The sequence below is a fragment of the Anas acuta genome, chromosome 3, assembly GCF_963932015.1.
Source record: "Anas acuta chromosome 3, bAnaAcu1.1, whole genome shotgun sequence".
Taxonomy (NCBI): Eukaryota; Metazoa; Chordata; class Aves; order Anseriformes; family Anatidae; genus Anas; species Anas acuta.
Genome location: NC_088981.1, coordinates 111,040,224 through 111,059,045, shown reverse-complemented (window position 1 = coordinate 111,059,045; position 18,822 = coordinate 111,040,224). Strand labels below are relative to the sequence as shown.

Here is an 18,822-nt window from a genome sequence, read left to right as displayed (position 1 = left end):
GGCCTGTTAAATTTCAAATTTATTTTGACATTTTTACTGTTTGAAGTGGTAATGTTTCTTCACTTATCTGACTTGACTTGACACCGTGATTTTCACCTAATTGTCCTAAGGAGACTGGTTGTCTGCATTTTACTAGGTCGCCTGCTAAACTTTCTTATCACTGTAAGCATATCTCAGTACCACATTCCCTCCTTCTAAACAATGTAACTCTGCAAAAACAACATTTCTATTCCCACACCTTGAACCCGTGAGCGAAAAAGAAAAAACAAAAACAAAAACAAAACACCACATTTATTGCTCTCCTGAGCTCCCCAAACCCTGCTCCTGCCAGGGCAGGGGGGCTGAGGTAAGATGGCCGCCCTCCCCTCAGGCGGCTGGGGGCAGGGTCCCGCGCTCTGCAACACGCGGCTCCTAGCGCCAGTAGCGTAGCGGTACGCCCCTTGCGTTACGTCTCTCGCGTCTCATGGCTGGCGTTACGCCCCTTGCGTTACGTCTTTTGCGGTGCGCCGCTCTCGTTACAGCCCCTTGCGTTACGCCCTTTGCGGCGCGCCGCCGGCGTTACGCAATTTGCGGTGTGCTGCGCGGTGCCTGCCGGGATCGCATCCGGGCACCTCGCTGAGGTAAACGGCGGGGCCGGAGGAGCGCTGAACGCCGCCATCTCGCTGCCAGGCCTCAGGCCCCCCTTCCAGCCGGCACCATGGCGATGCAAGCGGCCAAACGAGCTAACGTGAGTGCTCGCCCCTGCCCCGAGGCCCTCGGGAGGGGTGTGAGGCGAGGGGGGGCCCTGGGAGAGAGGGGCGGCCCTCCGGGCTGCTCTCTCGTTAGGCAAAAGCATAGCCGCTGAGGGGGAGAGAGGGATGCGGAGTCTCTCCGCTGTCGTAGGCACGAGATTTAGTACTTAAATTGTAACATGTAATGTTTGAAGTGAATGTTTTCAGCCTGTTACCGCATGGCTTGTTTCCCCACCAGATCCGGCTGCCGCCAGAAGTCAACCGGATCCTGTACATCAGGAACTTGCCCTATAAAATCACCGCGGAGGAGATGTACGATATCTTTGGGAAATACGGGCCTATTCGGCAGATCCGAGTGTGAGTATGTTTAGCTCTCTGTGAGAATTTAAGGGCTTTATGAGCTTTGGTGTAGCTGTTCTAAGTCAATGGTGCTACTACCGTAGGTGACAACTGGATTTTACGGCTAAAAAGGTGAATGTACTTTCGCAGCATCCCTGTGCCAAAGGGGAGGGTGGTGATGCTTCTCTTCTGTGTGAATTCTGTAGGAAAGAATATTGCTGGTAGATAAGTTGGAAAAGCTTAAACCTTCTGTAAATGCAGATAAGGGGGTAATATAAGGACTTTTATTTAAATCAACTTTAAATGCTCAAACATTTATTATAAATAAATGGAAAAATGTGAGAAGCAAGGGTTGTAAGCAACCACTTCTGCTGCTTAGTGAGTATTAGACAGTGAACTAATGGGAAAGTAAAGATGTTGCTATTGGTACTGGACATGTCTACCAAAAACTAGTGCACCACTATCAGATCCAGCTTGTCCTCAAGCTGTAGTCCTTGGATCAGAGAGCTCTGACCATAACTTCATTCTAAATGCACTAAGGTTGTACTTCTCTACAGCATGTTTGAGTTTGTTCCTTTTAGTTCCTTTGAATATCGAAGACCTGAGCTCTGACATTCCTTGTTACCCAGAGTACTGTCAAATTGCTGTGGGTTTACCCATAATTTCATCTGGTTAATAATGTGTTCTAACAAGTTGCAGGCAAAAAGAGTCAGGTTGAAGCTGGAATTTGGGATTAGCTACTGAGAACTGCAGTAAGATTGGCTGCAGTATTGACATTCAGAAAAAGGGTTGTTTTTTTTCCCCCCTCTAAGTATTTGGAAAGCAGTGGGGAGGTGACCAAACTTAGCGCTCATGTTCAGTACTTAAAAAGAAAATGTTGTTAGTCATACTTTAGATGAACAAATAGAAAGGAAACACAGTCTTTATTTGGTAAGGTTTTTTCATACTGCCTTTGTCCAGGTGTTGACAAAATAACTTGTGGCATCTCTGAGTTTTGGAGTAGGTTGTTAGTTGGACCAGAGCAGAATGTTGCCTTGCTTATGTTGCTGTCTATTTCTTATGCTCTGAGAGTGGGGTGGGTACTGAATCCACAGTGAGTTTCACTGGTTGGATTATGTAGGATGTAAAGTTGGTAACGGCTGAACAGACCAAACTTTACCCCAGATGAAAGTGCTTATGTCAGTCAGAGCCATAGTGATGAAAAATGGTTGTTCAGTGTAAGGAACTGCATTGGGCTTACGTGGCAAGGGTTTGGTAGCAGGGGGGCTGCAGGGGTGGCCTCTGTGAGCAGAGCCCAGCAGCTGCCCCATGTCGGATCAGAGGGAACAAAAAGGAGTCCATCCAAATGGGATCTGCTGCTGGCCAGAACTGAGCCATGAGCAACCCTCTGTGGACCTCTGGGAGAGCAGATTTAAGGAAGGGAAAAAAACTGCTGTGCAACAGCAACTGGGAGTGAGTGAGAAATGGGAGAGAAGCAGCCCTGCAGCCCCCAGGTGAGTGCAGCAGGAGGTGCTCCAGGAGAGGCCCCTGGTGGAGCAGGCTGTCTCCCTGCAGCCCATGGGTCCCACATGGAGCAGATCTCCACGCTGCAGCCCCCCCATGGGTGGAGGAGCCCCCGGTGGAGCAGGTGGATGTGGCCTGGAGGAGGCTGCGGCCCATGGAGAGCCCCCGCAGGAGCAGGCCCCGGGCCGGAGCTGCAGCCCGTGGAGAGGAGCCCACGCAGGAGCAGGGGGTCTGGGGGGAGCTGCTGCCCAGCCATGGGGGACCCGTGCTGGAGCAGTTTGCTCCTGGGGGATGGACCCCATGGTATGGAGCCGTGTGGGAGCAGTCCTTGAAGAGCTGCTGCCTGTGGGCAGCCCCTGCAGGCTCAGTTCAGGAAGGCCGGCATCCCGTGGGAGGGACCCCAGGTAGAGCAGGAGCAGAGAGGGACCCTGAAGGAGCGGTGGAGACGAAGCGTCAGGGACTGACCGCAGCCTTATTGCCTGTTCCCCTGCACCACTTGGAGGGAGAAGGTGGAAGAGGGTGGATGGGAGGGGGGAGGAAGGTGGTTTTTTTTTTGTGTTTTAGAGTCTTGCTGCTTTAGCTTGTTAGTAATAAGTAATAAACTGCATTACTCTCCCTATACTGAGTTTATTTTGCCCATGGCAGTAACTGTTGATTGATCTCCCTGTCCTTATTTCAACCCTTGAGTCCTTCATATCACATTTTCTTACCCTTTTCCTTTGAGATGTGGTGGGGCTCAGCTGCCCAGCTGTGCAAAACCAGCACAGAAACAGCGAGTTTTATGCATAGAATTCCTTTCAGGAAACAAGCAGGAACAGAGGTGAATATGGGGGTGTCCTCCTGAATGCTGGGTTGGAACGTGCAGCTGGTGCAATCCTTCCAATACAGAGTTGAGCAACAAAAGTTACTGGGGAAGTGGTAAAAGGAGCAAGGGATGGTGTAAATTTGTTACTTGGCTAAATTGGTGGAATTGTTCACTAACGGTCATTAGTAAAGGAAAGCTAAGATTTCTGAAAAAAGGTTGTTTGGAGCGGTGTGACAGCGGCACGTGAAGAATTCAGGTGTGTCAGGAGATGTGCTGAAGTGTTTCTGACAGGAGCCGCTAGCAGCATGCCTGCTGATTGTTCAGCACTGCTGGTTCGTGCTGTGTTCAGAAATCCTGATGTTGTGAGACAGGAAGCGCTGTGGAGCTCCCTTTGTAACGACTTAGCCCCTTTGCGCAGTTTTTAACCTGTTCACCTCTTCATTTGCGTATGCATCCCAGAACAGACATGCGAGATGACATTTGGTGGAGTTCTCTGACAAGTCAGTGCCTTAGGAAGGGTTCTGCTGACAAAGGTCAGTGTAGCTGTGTTCCAGCCGGGATCTCTGGGACCCGTGAGCTCTGTCAGCTCTCTGAGCTCATTAGCGTTATGGGCCCAGACGTGTCTGCTGTCCCTCAGGCAAAGGAAATTGGATCAATGGCCTGACAGGTGGTGGCTGTATGTCTGAAGTGGTCTTGGAACAGCACGGCTGGTTTGTGGTGTGCTAAGGACAGCATCCCATCCTGGGAGGCAGCAGGTCTGGGCAGTCACTAGCAGACAGCCCAATCCCATAACCTTCAATAAAACAAGCTAACTGCTGTTCCAAAAACTTTGCCGAAATGTGATAACCCCTCACAGCAACAGCACCACGACTCTTTTACATTTTCCTACCGCTTCTGACTCTGAATTCCAAGATTGGTGTAGGAAGCAGGGATAGATTTCAGTGCCAAGCAAACGCAATAATCATTCTGTGGTGAAGCTGCATGAGCTAATCCAATCTCAGTCACTGCTAAACACGAGTAGAATAATTTCCTGTTCAGTTAGTTTAACATTCACCCTGATCTTGCTCTGCAGTGGGAACACTCCCGAAACGAGAGGAACAGCCTATGTAGTCTATGAAGACATCTTTGACGCTAAAAATGCCTGTGATCATCTGTCAGGGTTCAACGTGTGCAACAGATACCTTGTCGTTCTGTACTACAATGCAAACAGGGTGAGTGCTTGGTGTTTTCTAAGCTTCCTGAGACCAGTGTCACCCTTGGTGATAACTGGTGGCCATTTCTGGCAATGAACACGCCAAAAGGTTCAAATTTTCTTCTTACACCTTTTATTTTTATTTTCCTAACCACAGGCATTCCAGAAGATGGACACAAAGAAGAAAGAGGAACAGCTTAAGCTTCTCAAGGAAAAATATGGAATTAACACAGACCCGCCAAAATAAACTGATTTTTTTTTTAAACTGTTTTCAAGACCTGCCATTGTGTTCTTGAACTACGTAAGGATTCTCTCTGATGTATATATTTTTTAAATTTAATAGATTGTAATTTCAATCTTTAGATCTTCGTATTAGGATTAAATGTAAAGCATCAGAAGATCTGCTTTAAGACCAACCCCCCCTAAATGGACACAACTTCGTCGTGTTGCAGGGCTGAGCTGTAAGTGCTGTGTAACCACCGTCCTCTCTGGCAGGCCCTTGTAGGACAGGACTGAGCACAGGCCTGCTGAAATCCTGCCCAGACTGCAGGACGAGCTTAAACAGGGCGGCCAGTTCATGCAGAGAGCTAAAGGGGCTTTGTATCAGCTGTCTGCATGGTGAATTTCACTTGCCACTCCTAAAAATGGAGCATTGTGAGTAAATAAGTGTCCCTGCCACAGGGATTCTCATGCTCTTTGGTTTTTCATTAAAAAAAAAAAAGTATGGTTTGATTCTCGTTCACACGTGTATGGTTTGCTGCACCTTTTTCCTCAGAATGTTTGTTACTAGGAACAAATGAAGCCTGACTCCATGTTTATAATGAAGTTTCTTCCACGAACTAGGAAATGAGTGGCCTTTTAAAATAATCCAACTGCTTTGGTGACTTCTGTCAAAATGCCTTGTTCCCAGCAATGAGGACAGACCAGGTGAGCTGCTGCGAGACGATCTTGCTCTAATGGCACATCGCTGTATAGCTGAGAGAGAGATTTTTAAATGTACCAGGTTAAAACTGAAGTTAGTAAGAACAACAGGAATAAACTTCATGCTTTTCATGTTGTTAGGTAACACCAGACTGAAGCAAGGCCACAGATACTGGTGGTAATTTTAGATTCCTGTGATGTGATTGTTTCCTGTTTGTCGTTTGAACTCTGTGTAATGTCTGGTGGAGGAAAAAGGAAACCAGATTAAAATTTTGGGGCTCTTTATTTCTAAAAGCATCAATGCTCATGTCTCGTGGATAAAAATCAGTTTGTTGGTTTGCATAACCAGTCTAATTGAGAAGTGGTCAGGACTGAGCTCTGCCTCTGGTCTCAACAGCTGCGAGTTGTGTGACAGCAGGCAGTCAGCTCGCCTCCCAGGAGGATTTATGCACTTGGATTTTGATGTTCAGCTCGCTGACCATGCAACTCCTAGCCGGCGCAGAACATGGGCAGATGCAAACGTGTTTTGCCTGAGGATATATAAATCAGGTTACAAATTATTGTCTATTATGTTGTCATAAAGGACAATTTTCTTTTTTATTGAATCTGACTTTTAAATAATGCAGTTGTCTGTTTAGTTAAAAAAGAAAAAACAAAAAAAATATATAAATAAACATGTATATAATTTTGCTTTGTTTTTTAATCAAACTTTATGCTGTGTTTGTAACCTTTTTAAAAAGGAATCAGTCCTTACAGGAACATGTGACACAGGAAATACTTTGCTGAGCACCCCTCACTGTACGTGTGGTGTGTGCATAAACATTCCTGCTTGTTCAGCAGGTGGGTGAGGGGGGGATGATGCCCAGCGCTGCAACAGAAGCTGTCACCTGTATTTGCCGGGTGCTGTTCCAGTTGCTTCTCAGCTGGGAGCACACATGGGGTACCTCAGGAATGGTTCAATGAGCGAATTTCACTTCAGGCCCCGAGGCCTGACTGCTGTGTGCACAGCCGTAGCTCTGTGAGGATGCTGAGGGGTGCCAGAAGGACGCAAACATCCCTGACACAAGTTGTTAGTGAGCATTTAGAAAGCCCCTGGCTGTAACTGGAACCAGAGGTGCTCGTTACCATGCCGGATTTATGCTTCTAATAAATGCTGGCAATAAACCACTGATGGACTAGGGATGGAGCCACGTTCTGTCAGACTTCTTTAAAGTCACGTACAAATCCTGCATTCCCTCTATCAATAGCACAGAGCGCGTTGCGTGCACTGTAGGGTCTGTTTGGGTGAGGATTTGATGCTGTTCGAAATATATATATAAAGCAATTCTTTAGGGTAATAAGATTAATAAAAATTCCTTCAATGAATCCTCAAGATCAGCAGCTTTTGATTTCTCGGAGAGCTCAGCTGCTGCCTTTCATTAAATATTCCATTTCATACTTTTTCTTCTAGTGCCTGTTCAGGGCTTTCAGTGTCCCTGCACATGTAAAATGAAATAATAATTTGTACCTGCAAGACAGAGGGAATGGAAATCGAATGCCCGGAGGATTGTTTTGATGAGGTCTGCTCAAGATTTTGTTTGAAATGGAATATCAAAGGATGGGGAAATGAGTTCAGTTGTATGAATGGCAGAGAGGGCAGTAAATAAGGCAGATGTTACCAGCCTTGCAGTCTACATCTGTGCTGGTTTTTGTGTGCGCTCGCTTTCCATTTAATTTTTCAGGAAGTAGGGCATGAAATTAAGCCTGGAAGGTCATTTTTTTCCATTTCCACTGTTTAGAAATTAGTAACAAGAGCATATCTGATTACACAGGCAGTGGCAGCAAATTTTTTCCAATCCATTATACAGTGGTAATAATTATATGTACTGTGTTGATCGATGATACAATTAAATAAATTAACGCATTTGCAGTCAAATAAAGAGCTGAAGATTACATTTCCTTGAAGACTTAATTTCCCTAAGTATCACAAAGCACAATTAGTTTTCCTTTCAGATTTTTTTTTTCAATGAAATTGGCATGAAAAATGTAATAATCTCTGCTTCCAACAAAGGTCTCTGAAGAGAGAGGGGTGATGAGGGAAGAGAGCTTCATCAAGCAGCTGTAACGAGGGTTTTGCAGGCTGGGGTTGTTCGACCGAGGGCACTGGAAAGGTGCCTAGTTTTTTTGTTTTTTTTTTTTATCTTTCTCCATGATAAGAAACCCGAGAAGAGGAAAAGGAGAGCAATGCCCGAGCTGTTGTGTAGACAGCAGCAGGGTGGAGAGGTGATGGAGGTGTACCAGGAGCACGTGGTCGCTCTGGGCACGCTGCATTGATCCTTCCCAGCACCGTTTGCTTTCAAGGCATTTGGGAAAGGTCCTCACTGCGAGCTCTTGGTGAGTCTATGCATCCTCCTGCCTCCAGAGGAGGAGCCGGTGCTTTGTGCATTCATGCAACTGTCAAATGGAAGAAACGTTCCTGCCTCGAGTGCTGTGAGCATGGTGTGGGAAGTACAATTGCAGGTTATGTGACCAGCACCTGAAAGTGCAGCCCAAAAATAAGATTTTGTGATAATGAACAAGGTTTTGTGAGGTGGATGCATACAATTTTGCTCCTTTTCAGCCTGGTTCAGCTCCAGCAGGAATTGTTAGACTGGTTTTACCATTGAGAATTGAACCTGCACTGTAGGAACATCCCCTTCCCTCTCTTCAAGCAGCCAAATTTTGGCCAGAGTTGAGGGGCCACCAGCAGTGCAGGGGAGATGATGGAGGGTCAGGAAACCTACGTGCACCCTCCTAGGTGCTGCTGCCCCTACAGGGATCTTCCACGGGGCAGTCTGTAACAGAAGCAGTATGTAAAATTACGCGTGTTCATGTAAAGAGAGACATAATTAACAAAAAAAATTGGTGGATGATTGTTTGAAGAGCATCTTATGCACCAAATATAATTCCAATGGTCAGCAGAAAGCAGAAAAAAAAAAAAAAAAAACACACAGAAATTGTAAAGTATCAATATTTTATTGTTTTATATATATATATTTAATTCTTAAATGAGACAGTACTTTTTAAAACAGCAGCAAGCAGAACGTACAAGTTGAGAAAAGTGGCAGCGCAGGTAACTCTGTTTGGCTAATGCCCGTTCATGTACAAGGCGTACATTGGATTTCTTGAGCACCTTTTGTGTTTTTATTTTTTTTTCTTGGTTTAAGTGTACAGTAAGGCAGTGGTTTTTCAGTAAGGAATATATATATATATTTATATTTATATATATTTGCAATCGTCACCGTGACTGTTCATTACATGCAAGGTAAATAAAATGTACAACTTGAACATGTTACAGCGGGAGACGTTTTTTTTTCCCAAAGCAAAGCTTCCGATAAAAGGCAACTACGGACACCACAGAGTTAAAAAACCGGAGAGAAGGCTTCAGAAACCGAACAGCAGGCGCTACTGACGTGACGGCTTGAGCAGGGAAGGGGAGGATTCCAGTGAAGATTTCTCCCGCTGCAGGGCAGGGGAGGAGGAAGGGATGGTTATCGACAGGTGCCTCCCTCGAGAAGACTCACTCCAACCGGAGCAGCTCCACGTCGAAGAGGAGGGTGGCGTTGGGAGGGATGACCCCGGGGTGCCCCGTGGCTCCGTAGGCCATCTCGGGTGTGCAGGTCAGCTTTGCTCGCTGGCCTAAACTCATCTGGGTTTTGGGTGTGGGAGAGAGGAAAAAAGATAAAACATATTTATTAGGAGGAAAAGAACAAATCGCTGCATGGCAGATTTACAGAATCGAGGCCAGTTAGGACCATGGGATTCATCTTTCAGCCTTTGTAGAAAGCTCAAACTGCCACAGCTCAGGTCTCCTAACTCCTCCAGCTTCTCACCGCTGTTATTTAGATCGCCAGTTCTGCTGAGGGGTGCGGGATCCCTGTAACACCATCAGCAGGCGTTATGGACAAGGCTCCCAGTGGCAGGTACAGTCAGAGCTTTGTAGTTATGAGAAATCAGAGCAGGAACACAGGTGGGAAGCGACAATCATTGCTTCATTGGCAAGCAGTGAAGAAGCCCCATTTTTCCTTCTTCAGCCACCAGCAGGGATGACTTTACCAAAGGGGTTGTTAGGCACTGGAATGGGCTGCCTAGGGAAGTGGTGGAGTCACCAGCCCTGAAGGTCCTTAAAAGACGTTTAAATGTAGAGCTCAGTGATACGGGTTAGTGGAGGACTGGTTAGTGTTAGGTCAGAGGTTGGACTCGGTGATCTTGGAGGTCTCTCCAAACCTAGGTGATTCTGTCATTCTGTGACTTCAAAAGTACAGCCCAAAGGTTAATGCTGTAAACATCCAACTTCCTACTGCTGGGCAGATGCAAAGTAAGCACTGATGCACTCCTACTTAAAAGAGGTTCCCATAGGCTCAAATCCAAGGGCAGATACCTCACCTCAGGTGCTGTTCATTCCACAAGAGAGTCCTTGCCCCTGGGACGGACACAGATGCCCATTTCTCTCACCCCAGATTAATTCTAGCAGTAAAAGTACTCACCAGTATTTGGGGTATGAAGAGTCAAAACCCTGTTCTTCCAACAAACTATTTGAGGTAGGGCTTGAATTCCTCTCAAAGTAAGACTCATGCACCCTATGCTGGTGACTGAATATTCACTGACTGGGGAACGATCCCGGATTTGATGCAGTGATTTTAACTCAGCCTTCTCTCCCGAGACTGGACTGGACTATGGATTATGCAGCTTCTGTTGAATTTCTTTTTGGTTTCTATAAAATACACCAAAGATGGAGCTTTGATGACTGGATAGAAGAAAAATATGAGTATGACTTCCTCACATCCAGGGAGCATTCACAGCACAGGACTGAGGGTATAAGAGCAGATGAGCTCCCTAAATCCAAATCTAAATGCTAGACAGAGTGAGCTGCCTTTTTCCAAGAGGCTTGTGTCAATCACAGTCCCCAAAGCCTTCAGAAGACAGCCACGGGCTTAACGTCGGTGACTGATCCGCTAGGAGGAGCAGGAGGGCAGCGTGTGGCTACCCCGACTGCTGGCCTGGGTTCAGGCCACCCTAATGAAGGGCCCCGGGAGGGATAAAACTGATTCACCCCGTGCCTGCTGCCAGAGCTTTATCTGCACTGGGCTAAAATTAACCCCTCTGCACCCAAGTTTCTCATTTTGCATTCTTTCCTTCTCTTTAGTTAAGCATAAACAATTATTCCCGTTAATAATATTTGAGCAATTTCCTCCTACTTTGAGCTCCCGGACCCAGAACTAGGGAATAACAAGGAATTTTGCACCCTGCTCTCACTCACTCAGGCACTTGAGAGCCCTGATGGCACTCCTCAGGGTGGGACCTCCCAGTGTTGCAGACAAAACACCACAGAGATGGCAATGAACTGCCTGGTGTGGCTCCTTCCAGGTTTTACTGTGCTGGCACTCAAGCTGTAGTTAACAGAGGGCAGTTTTCTTTTTCCTGGCTGAGGGCTTCTCATTGAATTTTGTAGCTGGGAGCCTTAAGTCATAAAAGCAATGGTGTTTGGTACCCGTTCAGTAAGGGTCAAAGTCATGGAGGTCATCAAAATGGCAGCTTGGCCTTTATGGAGCAGCTGAAGAGAAGCCGCACCATAAATGCTGCCACCTGGAACATTTTAGAGGCTGATGGGGTTTATTTGTGGTAGTTAGCCCTGGGGAAGAAGCAAGGGTTATGTGGCACGTTGACACCTGGCAAGGGTGGTTAAAACCATTAAGAAAACCTTGTGGGATTCTACACTGTGATTTCCACTTGGTCTTGTCAACACTGCACTGAGCACTGCTGTGCTTACACACCCTTCACGTGGTTTGAAAATCAGGTAGAGTAACTTCTTCGTACCTGTGTGACACCTTCTTCAAATCCCTTAATGACTTCTTGCCTGCCGATCTTGAACCTGAAGGGCTTGTTTCTGTCTCTGGAGGAATCAAACTTCTTCCCATTCTGCAGCATTCCTGCCAAAGCAAGACAAACAGCTTCAGTCCGAGCTACACCTAAACTGAAGTGCTGAGAGGGGAAAGAAGTGACAAATTAGTGTCTTCGGCGCATCTACTGTTCGTTTCCATTTTCACTTTGAAACCTCATCAGAAACGGGTATGGCACGTCCAAACAGTCCTTGTGGAGAACATGGGACGCCCCGGACTAGTGCAATGTGTGCTCCGAAGCTCATGGCAGCCAACGGGACCTTTCCACTGACTTCGAAGGGTGCGGATGGAGATTCAGATTTGGGAACTCCGAGCGAATTTGCTGCCAGGTAAACATATTCATGTTTAACTGCATGAAGGGAAGGGAAAGACATTTATAAGAATACTCCCTTAGCTCATTCCTTATATTGCCATACAGCCCCAAGTCAGTCACAGTAACACCTTATTTGCTCATTTGGACAGACACAACACTGTTTCAGCCTGTATATTATGAACTTATGCACAGATTTTACAGCAAATGGACAAGCCTCTACAGGGCTCTACATCATTAGGTATCCTCATTCCTTTTCAAAATGGTGCTTATAATAGCTTTAAACTTAAGGGTAGTCAAGAATTGCTCTTTCCAAATGTTACACTCAATATTGCAAGGTTGGGCTGATATTTATGTATTAGAATAAATACTTTCTTTGTAATGCTGCAATGCCAGGGTGTTCTGGGCATATACAATGACCCTACTGTACCAGCTGCTGTAAAAAGAAACACCCACAAATAAGCAAGTATTTGGGAAACTTTCTGGTTGAAAACAATTTTATCCAGCAGACTTTGACAGGAAATGCTGAGAAATACTATACTTATGATTCAATATGAGAAAGACAGTCTTTCTGGTTTCCTTTCATTAAAGCAGTTATATTAATAGACCAGTTCAATGCATGAGGTTGGTTTTTCTTTTTTTTTTTTTTCTAGTGAAAAAATAATCGTTCAAACAACACAACCCAGCACATTTGGCTTACTTAAAAAGTGCATCTTATGAATCAATGATAAATGTAAAGAGCTGTGCCGGAATGAAAAAGGACTAAAAGGGTCGGATTCACCTTACCTATCTTTACGTTTCCTGCTATTTTTGAGCTAATTACTCTGTTTCCCACTATAAACAAGTCAGGGAAAAAAAAACACTTTCGGGGGCAATTCATCCGACCAAATCTAGAGATGTGCATGAGGACACAAAGAATTGTATCGTAGCAGTACCTATTTCTTTGCAGGAAGTCCAAACAACCAGCTCACACACAGGTGTCTCCAAACTCATCAGTGGTTAAATCAGCAGTGATGGCATTCTGGACTTGCAGTAATGAGTACAAAATATTGATTGTTCAAGTGAGGTTCCATGTCCAGAGCTTTCAGTACGAAAACCAAGTGACATATTAAGGCAATTTAGCTGTTGACCAAGTCCAACACTTGTCTAAGCTGCTGCTTCAGAGAAGAGTGTGTGTGTAGAGGACCTCAGGAGAGCAGTTATGGAGTAATCTACTCATAATTATGTTTCACAGCCTTCACCAGCAGTGTTTGTCATATTCCTGATTATTTTTGTTTTTACAGTAGAATAGTGAGGCGTTTTCTGTATGCTCTGCTGTAGGTACATACACACATTATGCAATCTATCTGCTTGGTGATCTCCCGAAGCCCCCTCCATGCAGCCTGGGATGCCAGGACAGCTGTCTTCTGGACACAAACACCGATTCATTTGGATGGGAGAAAACCAGCATGCATATGCAGGAGGGCATGCAGGGAGAAGCAGCTCAGGGGGAACTCTCAGGCATATCATATAAGCATTTTGAAGCATTTGATCTTAAATAGCAGATTTTCCTACAGCAATTTTGTTTTTAAGCACATCATAAAACCTTTTGTTTCTATGAAATGGAAGGAGACTATTAGAGAATCCCAATATTTTGTGGTTTTAATATTAAGTCTTTGTACTGCCATTAGATTCTGCATATTCAAAGTAGTGTGCAAACATTAATTATTCTGCACAGCAGCCCAAGGAGGTAGAAAAAGATGTTTATCATAAAATAGCCTCACTCTGGAAGTTCAAGTTCAGAGGCTAAGTTCCACGACACTTCAGCATGTTTTCACCTTGTTTTGTAACTAAAGCCCATTAAAATACTTAGCTTAAAGGTCTGATGGTTTACTAAATACCACAGAGCAAACTGGTGACAGAACCAGAACTGTATCTTTGGAGAGCTTGCTAGTTGAATATGTATCATATCAAAACTGAACTCATTTCACCATCAAAAGTCTACAGAAGACAGGCTTGTAGAAGAAAATAGGTTTCCGTTTTCTTCTGTGTTTATGAGAACATCCTATTTTCAGCAATGGATGAAAAGTCACCAAGTGATGAATTCGGAAATGTAATCTCCTCTGCCACCGCCCCACCTCACTGCTTTTGGAGGACAAATTGGGATGCAAAGAGTCAGATGCTGCGTATTTGCTGAAGCCCTGGCAAGAGGGTCAGTTTTTATGGGACTGCCCTTTAAATGGACTTTGAGTTTAGAAATGAGTCAGAGTCCCCATGTGCCTTGGAGAAGATCCGATCCGGATTTAGATCTGAACTTTGAAGCTCATCTTTTTTACCTCTCTATTTCTAAAAGAGTCAACTCCTCAGCCTCCTGGGACCTAAAAGACCGTAATGTTTTATTTTCTCTCTTGCTAATGCATCAATTGATTTTCTTTTTGTGAAAAAATTGATTTGGTTAATATCCCTCAACAAGGATGGATGCCCATCTTCAGCCTGCAAGCACCTGTATTTATCTGGCTAACAACAGGGAGAAAAAAAACCCACACAACTGGGAACTGATCAATGGCATTGTTCTGCAAAGTCAAAACTCCCCTGGCAATCAATAGGAGGTTTGACTGAGCAAGGACACCTCGATGCCTCCATGCTCACTCCTTACAATAACCTCACGTTTGATTCTGAAAGGTAGCAATCGTCGTATCAAAATAATTAAGTGTACAAACTCATTCATCAGAATATCATGGGGATTTGAAAACCATCTGATATACGAGGTGTCCTCATAAAAAAAAAAAAAAAAAAAATGTTAAAAATTAGGTGGCTGTAGAAAAGCTCATTGAAGCTGAGGAAGTTTAAAGCATAGACAGATCTTTTTGTTAAGGAACAAGACCAGGGACAGGCGTGCCTGCATTACTCTTTCAGCATGAATTACCTGAGGTCAGCCTCAGCTACGACCACACCATTTAAGTTTATTCCTAGGGGAACAGGCTAATGGCACCGTCTGAACTTAATTCGTAAATTTTGAATCTTTTAGCCAGTTTCAAGAAGGTCTGGCAGAGGAGTAGGGTTCATAATGACATAAAGATTCTATGCACGCCACGAAAATAAATCTGGGTAGGAAACAGATCCTCTAAGAGCTTCTCCCATGAGAAAGGCTCAGTCTCAAGGTTCCAACAAAACCATGCCCAAAACCATGCTCAGACCATTACCTATCCATTAGTTGGATGGAGAGCGATAACACTAAAGGTCTTTCATCATAAATTTGGCCTCCTGTCAAATTTAGGTGCCTGAATCTAGTTAATGTATGTGTAAACGAGGTGAGATGAATTCTGCTACTAACGTTACTCATCATTAGTTAAAAACCAAGTCCCACTCTGTCATTTGGGCTACATCTACAGTTAGTGGAGAAAGAACAGTATCTCCAAGAATGATTCGCGCCATTTGGATATATATCTGAGGACTACAACAACCTCCTGGAACTGTTGTATATTCTCAGTCAACCAACTTAAAAAAATTAAAAAGTTAACAGCATTAATTTTAAAAGCCAGGCAGCTAGGGCCTCAGAGGGCCCAAGTGAGGAGACTCAACCATCTATCTACCTGAAGTAGACCGAACTGCATCCCAGGCTTCACTGGCTCCAATGTTTACTGAATTAACTTATTTTTGCAGTGTTGACACATTCTGGGAATCAGCAGACACAGGTTCTAATCCAGGACAAATCCCTCGATTTCCCTAGTTGCTTTTTTATCCTCGACAACGGGATTTGCTTACTTGACAAGAGCATTAAGGGGATGAACTGAATGGGTGATGTTCAAAGAACAGTTGCAGGTTGTTCCCTTATTTTTCAAACTGCAGTTACCTGCAGAAAGTAAACATAATTCATGTACTTGAAGACAGTTATTTTCCGTACATTTATTGGCAGGAGAACAAGGGGCAGATATTCAGAAGATGTTTCTAGGACACTATCCTGTTTCGTTTTATGGAGACCAGGGGTTCTTCAGGACAGGGACTATATTTTGATGGCCTTTAATGTAATCACCTTTCCAATTATGCCTGGTAATAAATCTGTGCTGTTACAAACCTGTCATTTGATTTGGTTACTGTGACTTAAGTGCCTTGGGCTCTCAGGGGCAACATTTCCTGTAGTCAGTGTTGCTGTGAGCTAAGAATTTTTGATCTCAAGTGCTCCTTTTTCCCTAAGATATATTGTTTCTAATGTCAAAATACGTCAATATTCTGTCAGAAGAATTTCACGCAGGCTGGAAATTCTCAATTTTCCCATTTATAGTCTATGACTATCACTAATATATAATTTTAGTCTGAAAAATCCATTATTTATTGGGAAGTTTCTAGAAACTGCACAAAAGCCTTTATCTCAACGTTGATGCCTTCATAGTGTATGAAGGAGGACACGGTTTAGAGAAGAAGAGTTCAGCACAATCCTAGAGTAGTAGTGGGAAAAACACACCCAAAAAGTCCCAAATCATATCCCAGGTTGGACGACACCAGCAGAACTCACTGATTTTACTGGTTACTCATAGTTTACATGAAAATGGACCAATTTAGGATTCAGTTTGGACGTACTGTGGTAAAGCAGGACAACTCTCCTGCCTTCGGTGGCTTGCTCCCTAGCTCGTGGTTGGATCTCATGTCTAATGATAACTGAAAATCTTACTGTTTCCCATCAGGAACAAGAACAGTTTTATGTCTGTGATAGTGTTAAAGATCTGGGCGATGCTCTTCTAGGCCAATGCGTCTGGTGCCCGGGGCTTTTCGTTCCCAGGGAAATGCCTGGAGGACCTGACATGCCTCTCACTCCTCAGGGCATTCCAGCAGAATTCAGATCTGCGCAGGGCGGATATCTCGCACCTCTTACATCTTCATTTATCATGTCATTATTACCTCAAAACGCAGCGCGCTGGTTTACAACTTTTCATCGTAATAACAGCTTCCAGCGACCTGTAGCTTCTCCTGGCCACCTGCCTCCTTCCGAACAGCCACCGGGAAGTGGCCGATTCCTCCTTCATTTCCGTGATTTGACTCCCAAAGTCAACTTCTTTCTGGAAAAATTGGCTGTCTCATCAACTTTAATGATGAAATTTGTTTTCATCAGCAATTCTTGCAATGGAAACAGAGAAACAGTGTTGAATGTGAGCTGGAGGATGCTTTTGTTTCCTAGACTATGTTTATACTTAGAAGTACTGTGTCCTGTACAGGGACATGAATTAGGAAGGGAAGCACGGCTTTGCAAGGGAAAGGACGGTTCAGCAGCAGAGCTTTGGTACCCCTGTAAATACAATTTCTTTCCCTTCTAACTTACTTTTTCTCTACTTAATATAAACATAGCCTTAAGAGGAAAAAGGATTTGCTTAGACTGTATTTTTCTGACAGTCTGCAGCCACTCAAGAAAACATGATTAGCCTTCCTAAGGGATTTTTTCCGTCTAGAGGGATAATAATTGGCGAGACTTGGGGGTGCATCTCTGCAGCGTATCAGATCTTTACCACATTTTTTTTTTCTGTTTAAAAAGCAACAGCAACAGTTTGTACGTGCCATTTGTTGCCATGACAAGCAATCACTGCCTCCAAGTACAGAAGGGGGAAATAGCGGCGGTGGTCACTTGGTAGCTCCAGTTACCGCAGAGCACTTCAGAAGGGTTGATCTTTTCCACACGGGCTGCCTCGCTGCTGCTTTTTCCTCGTGTATTATATCCTCATATATCTTTAATGCTTTAAGAGCAATGTAATCAATTATTTATTACGCAGCTGACACCGTGCGATGAAGACACCAAAGACAACTGCTCAATAATGCATTACCGCGCGCTATCTATCAGCGTCGCGCACCACTACAAGACAACATGACTGAGCCTTGCACTTAGCCTGACTTCACAGCCAAGCAAAATTACATGCAATTGTCTAGCTCACTCTCCTGAAAGGCATCACTCCGTCCTAACGGCTTGATAGATTTGCATACTTCTAAAAGAGAAGAGAAAGTAGGCTCACCCCCAAGGCAGATGTAAGGTTCAGTAAGCAACTTCTGCGTGAGTTGTAAGGAGACCAAAACAATTCCTCTGGTATCCTGTTGCCTTAACACAGTTATTTCATTTTAGGCTCTGATTCTGTTACCATTACAACGTTAAGCTGTAAAATATACATGCTCTGCAGCACAAGGCAAATTTTGCTTGAGTAAGTATGGCAGATTCAGGTCAGCCTGGCTACACTGGGACAATAGATGTCTAAAGCAACATCTTAGAGAGAACATGTTGCTAAAGAAATACTTCACGTCTCTTGTGTTTCTACCAGCTTTCCTACCAATCAATTCCTCCTCTGTGCTGGGAAAGGGAAGGCAGATTGATCTGCCAGAAGAACACCACCACCCAGTCCCTGCCAGCCTAGCCCAGACCAACAACAAAACCTGGGCTTTAATCACCACCTGTTCCCAGCCTGGCCATCCTTTGATTTTCAACTGTCTAGACTTCCAGAATATGCCTCCATTTCCTTCTGAATAAAATCTGTGCTGAAATCTTAATTTATCAGTGCCACGCTTTGGATCCCCTTGGCTAGAACCAGTACCAGCCCAGTGACAAATCTCTGGTAGAGCACTGTGCTAAGAAACTGTGCATACCCTGAAACAACACATGTGAACACACACAAAAAACTCTATTCCTAATGTGTTACCACTTGGTGTTACCACCAAATGCTGGCCTTTGGGGCATTTGGAGCTGAAAACTAACATTTCTCGTCACATCCCTCATGAATGAACGCGCTTTCTTTCCTTCAGGGCTCTGTTTACCTTTTTTTTTTTGTGACATACAACTTTCTTCACGCATAGCATGGTTGTATCTCATTCACAGGGGAGCTTTCTGCTGAAACTTATCTTGAAAAATGGAGTAATCATCTAAAATCTTGCAAAGGACTCAGCCACTAGTGTGCTCTTCAATAAGAAGGCGAAAAGGAAAAGCATTCTTGGAAAAAGAGACATGCAAGATGCAAACAGAGAAGAAAACACAGCTTATAAAAATGGCTGTTGACTAAGGCATGTAAGAAGGGACAGTCAATGTGCCAGGATTACATATAAGCTAAATAAGTCAGAGGCAGACAGTGTTGATCCATCCCCAGCTCATGTGTACA

The 18,822-nt window shown here is 44.5% G+C and overlaps 2 protein-coding genes across 2 annotated transcripts in view; one reads left to right on the top strand and one right to left on the bottom strand.

Annotated features, from left to right (window-relative positions):
- The first annotated feature begins 554 nt into the window (after nt 1-554).
- Nucleotides 555-6,199, top strand: SF3B6 (splicing factor 3b subunit 6). Its single transcript, XM_068678764.1, has 4 exons — nt 555-727; nt 970-1,088; nt 4,451-4,589; nt 4,728-6,199. Exons 1-4 carry the CDS (start codon nt 698-700, stop codon nt 4,815-4,817), a joined length of 378 nt encoding a protein of 125 aa, XP_068534865.1. The 5' UTR covers nt 555-697; the 3' UTR covers nt 4,818-6,199.
- A 2,267-nt stretch (nt 6,200-8,466) lies between these two features.
- The window catches only part of FKBP1B (FKBP prolyl isomerase 1B), a 43,326-nt gene continuing 32,970 nt past the window's right edge, over nt 8,467-18,822 (bottom strand). The window contains exons 3-4 of the mRNA XM_068678765.1: nt 11,327-11,439; nt 8,467-9,158 (exon numbers count right to left, since the gene is read on the bottom strand). Coding sequence (XP_068534866.1) covers nt 9,030-9,158; nt 11,327-11,439 — 242 coding nt within the window. The 3' untranslated portion in view covers nt 8,467-9,029. The remainder of the gene's footprint in view (nt 9,159-11,326; nt 11,440-18,822) is intronic.

Bases quoted from the DNA above. Each gene is read 5' to 3' on its own strand.
- SF3B6 (XM_068678764.1), top strand. From the start codon at position 698: ATGGCGATGCAAGCGGCCAAACGAGCTAAC. The intron at 728-969 runs GTGAGTGCTCGC...TTTCCCCACCAG, and splicing joins AAGCGGCCAAACGAGCTAAC to ATCCGGCTGCCGCCAGAAGT. The intron at 1,089-4,450 runs GTGAGTATGTTT...CTTGCTCTGCAG, and splicing joins CCTATTCGGCAGATCCGAGT to TGGGAACACTCCCGAAACGA.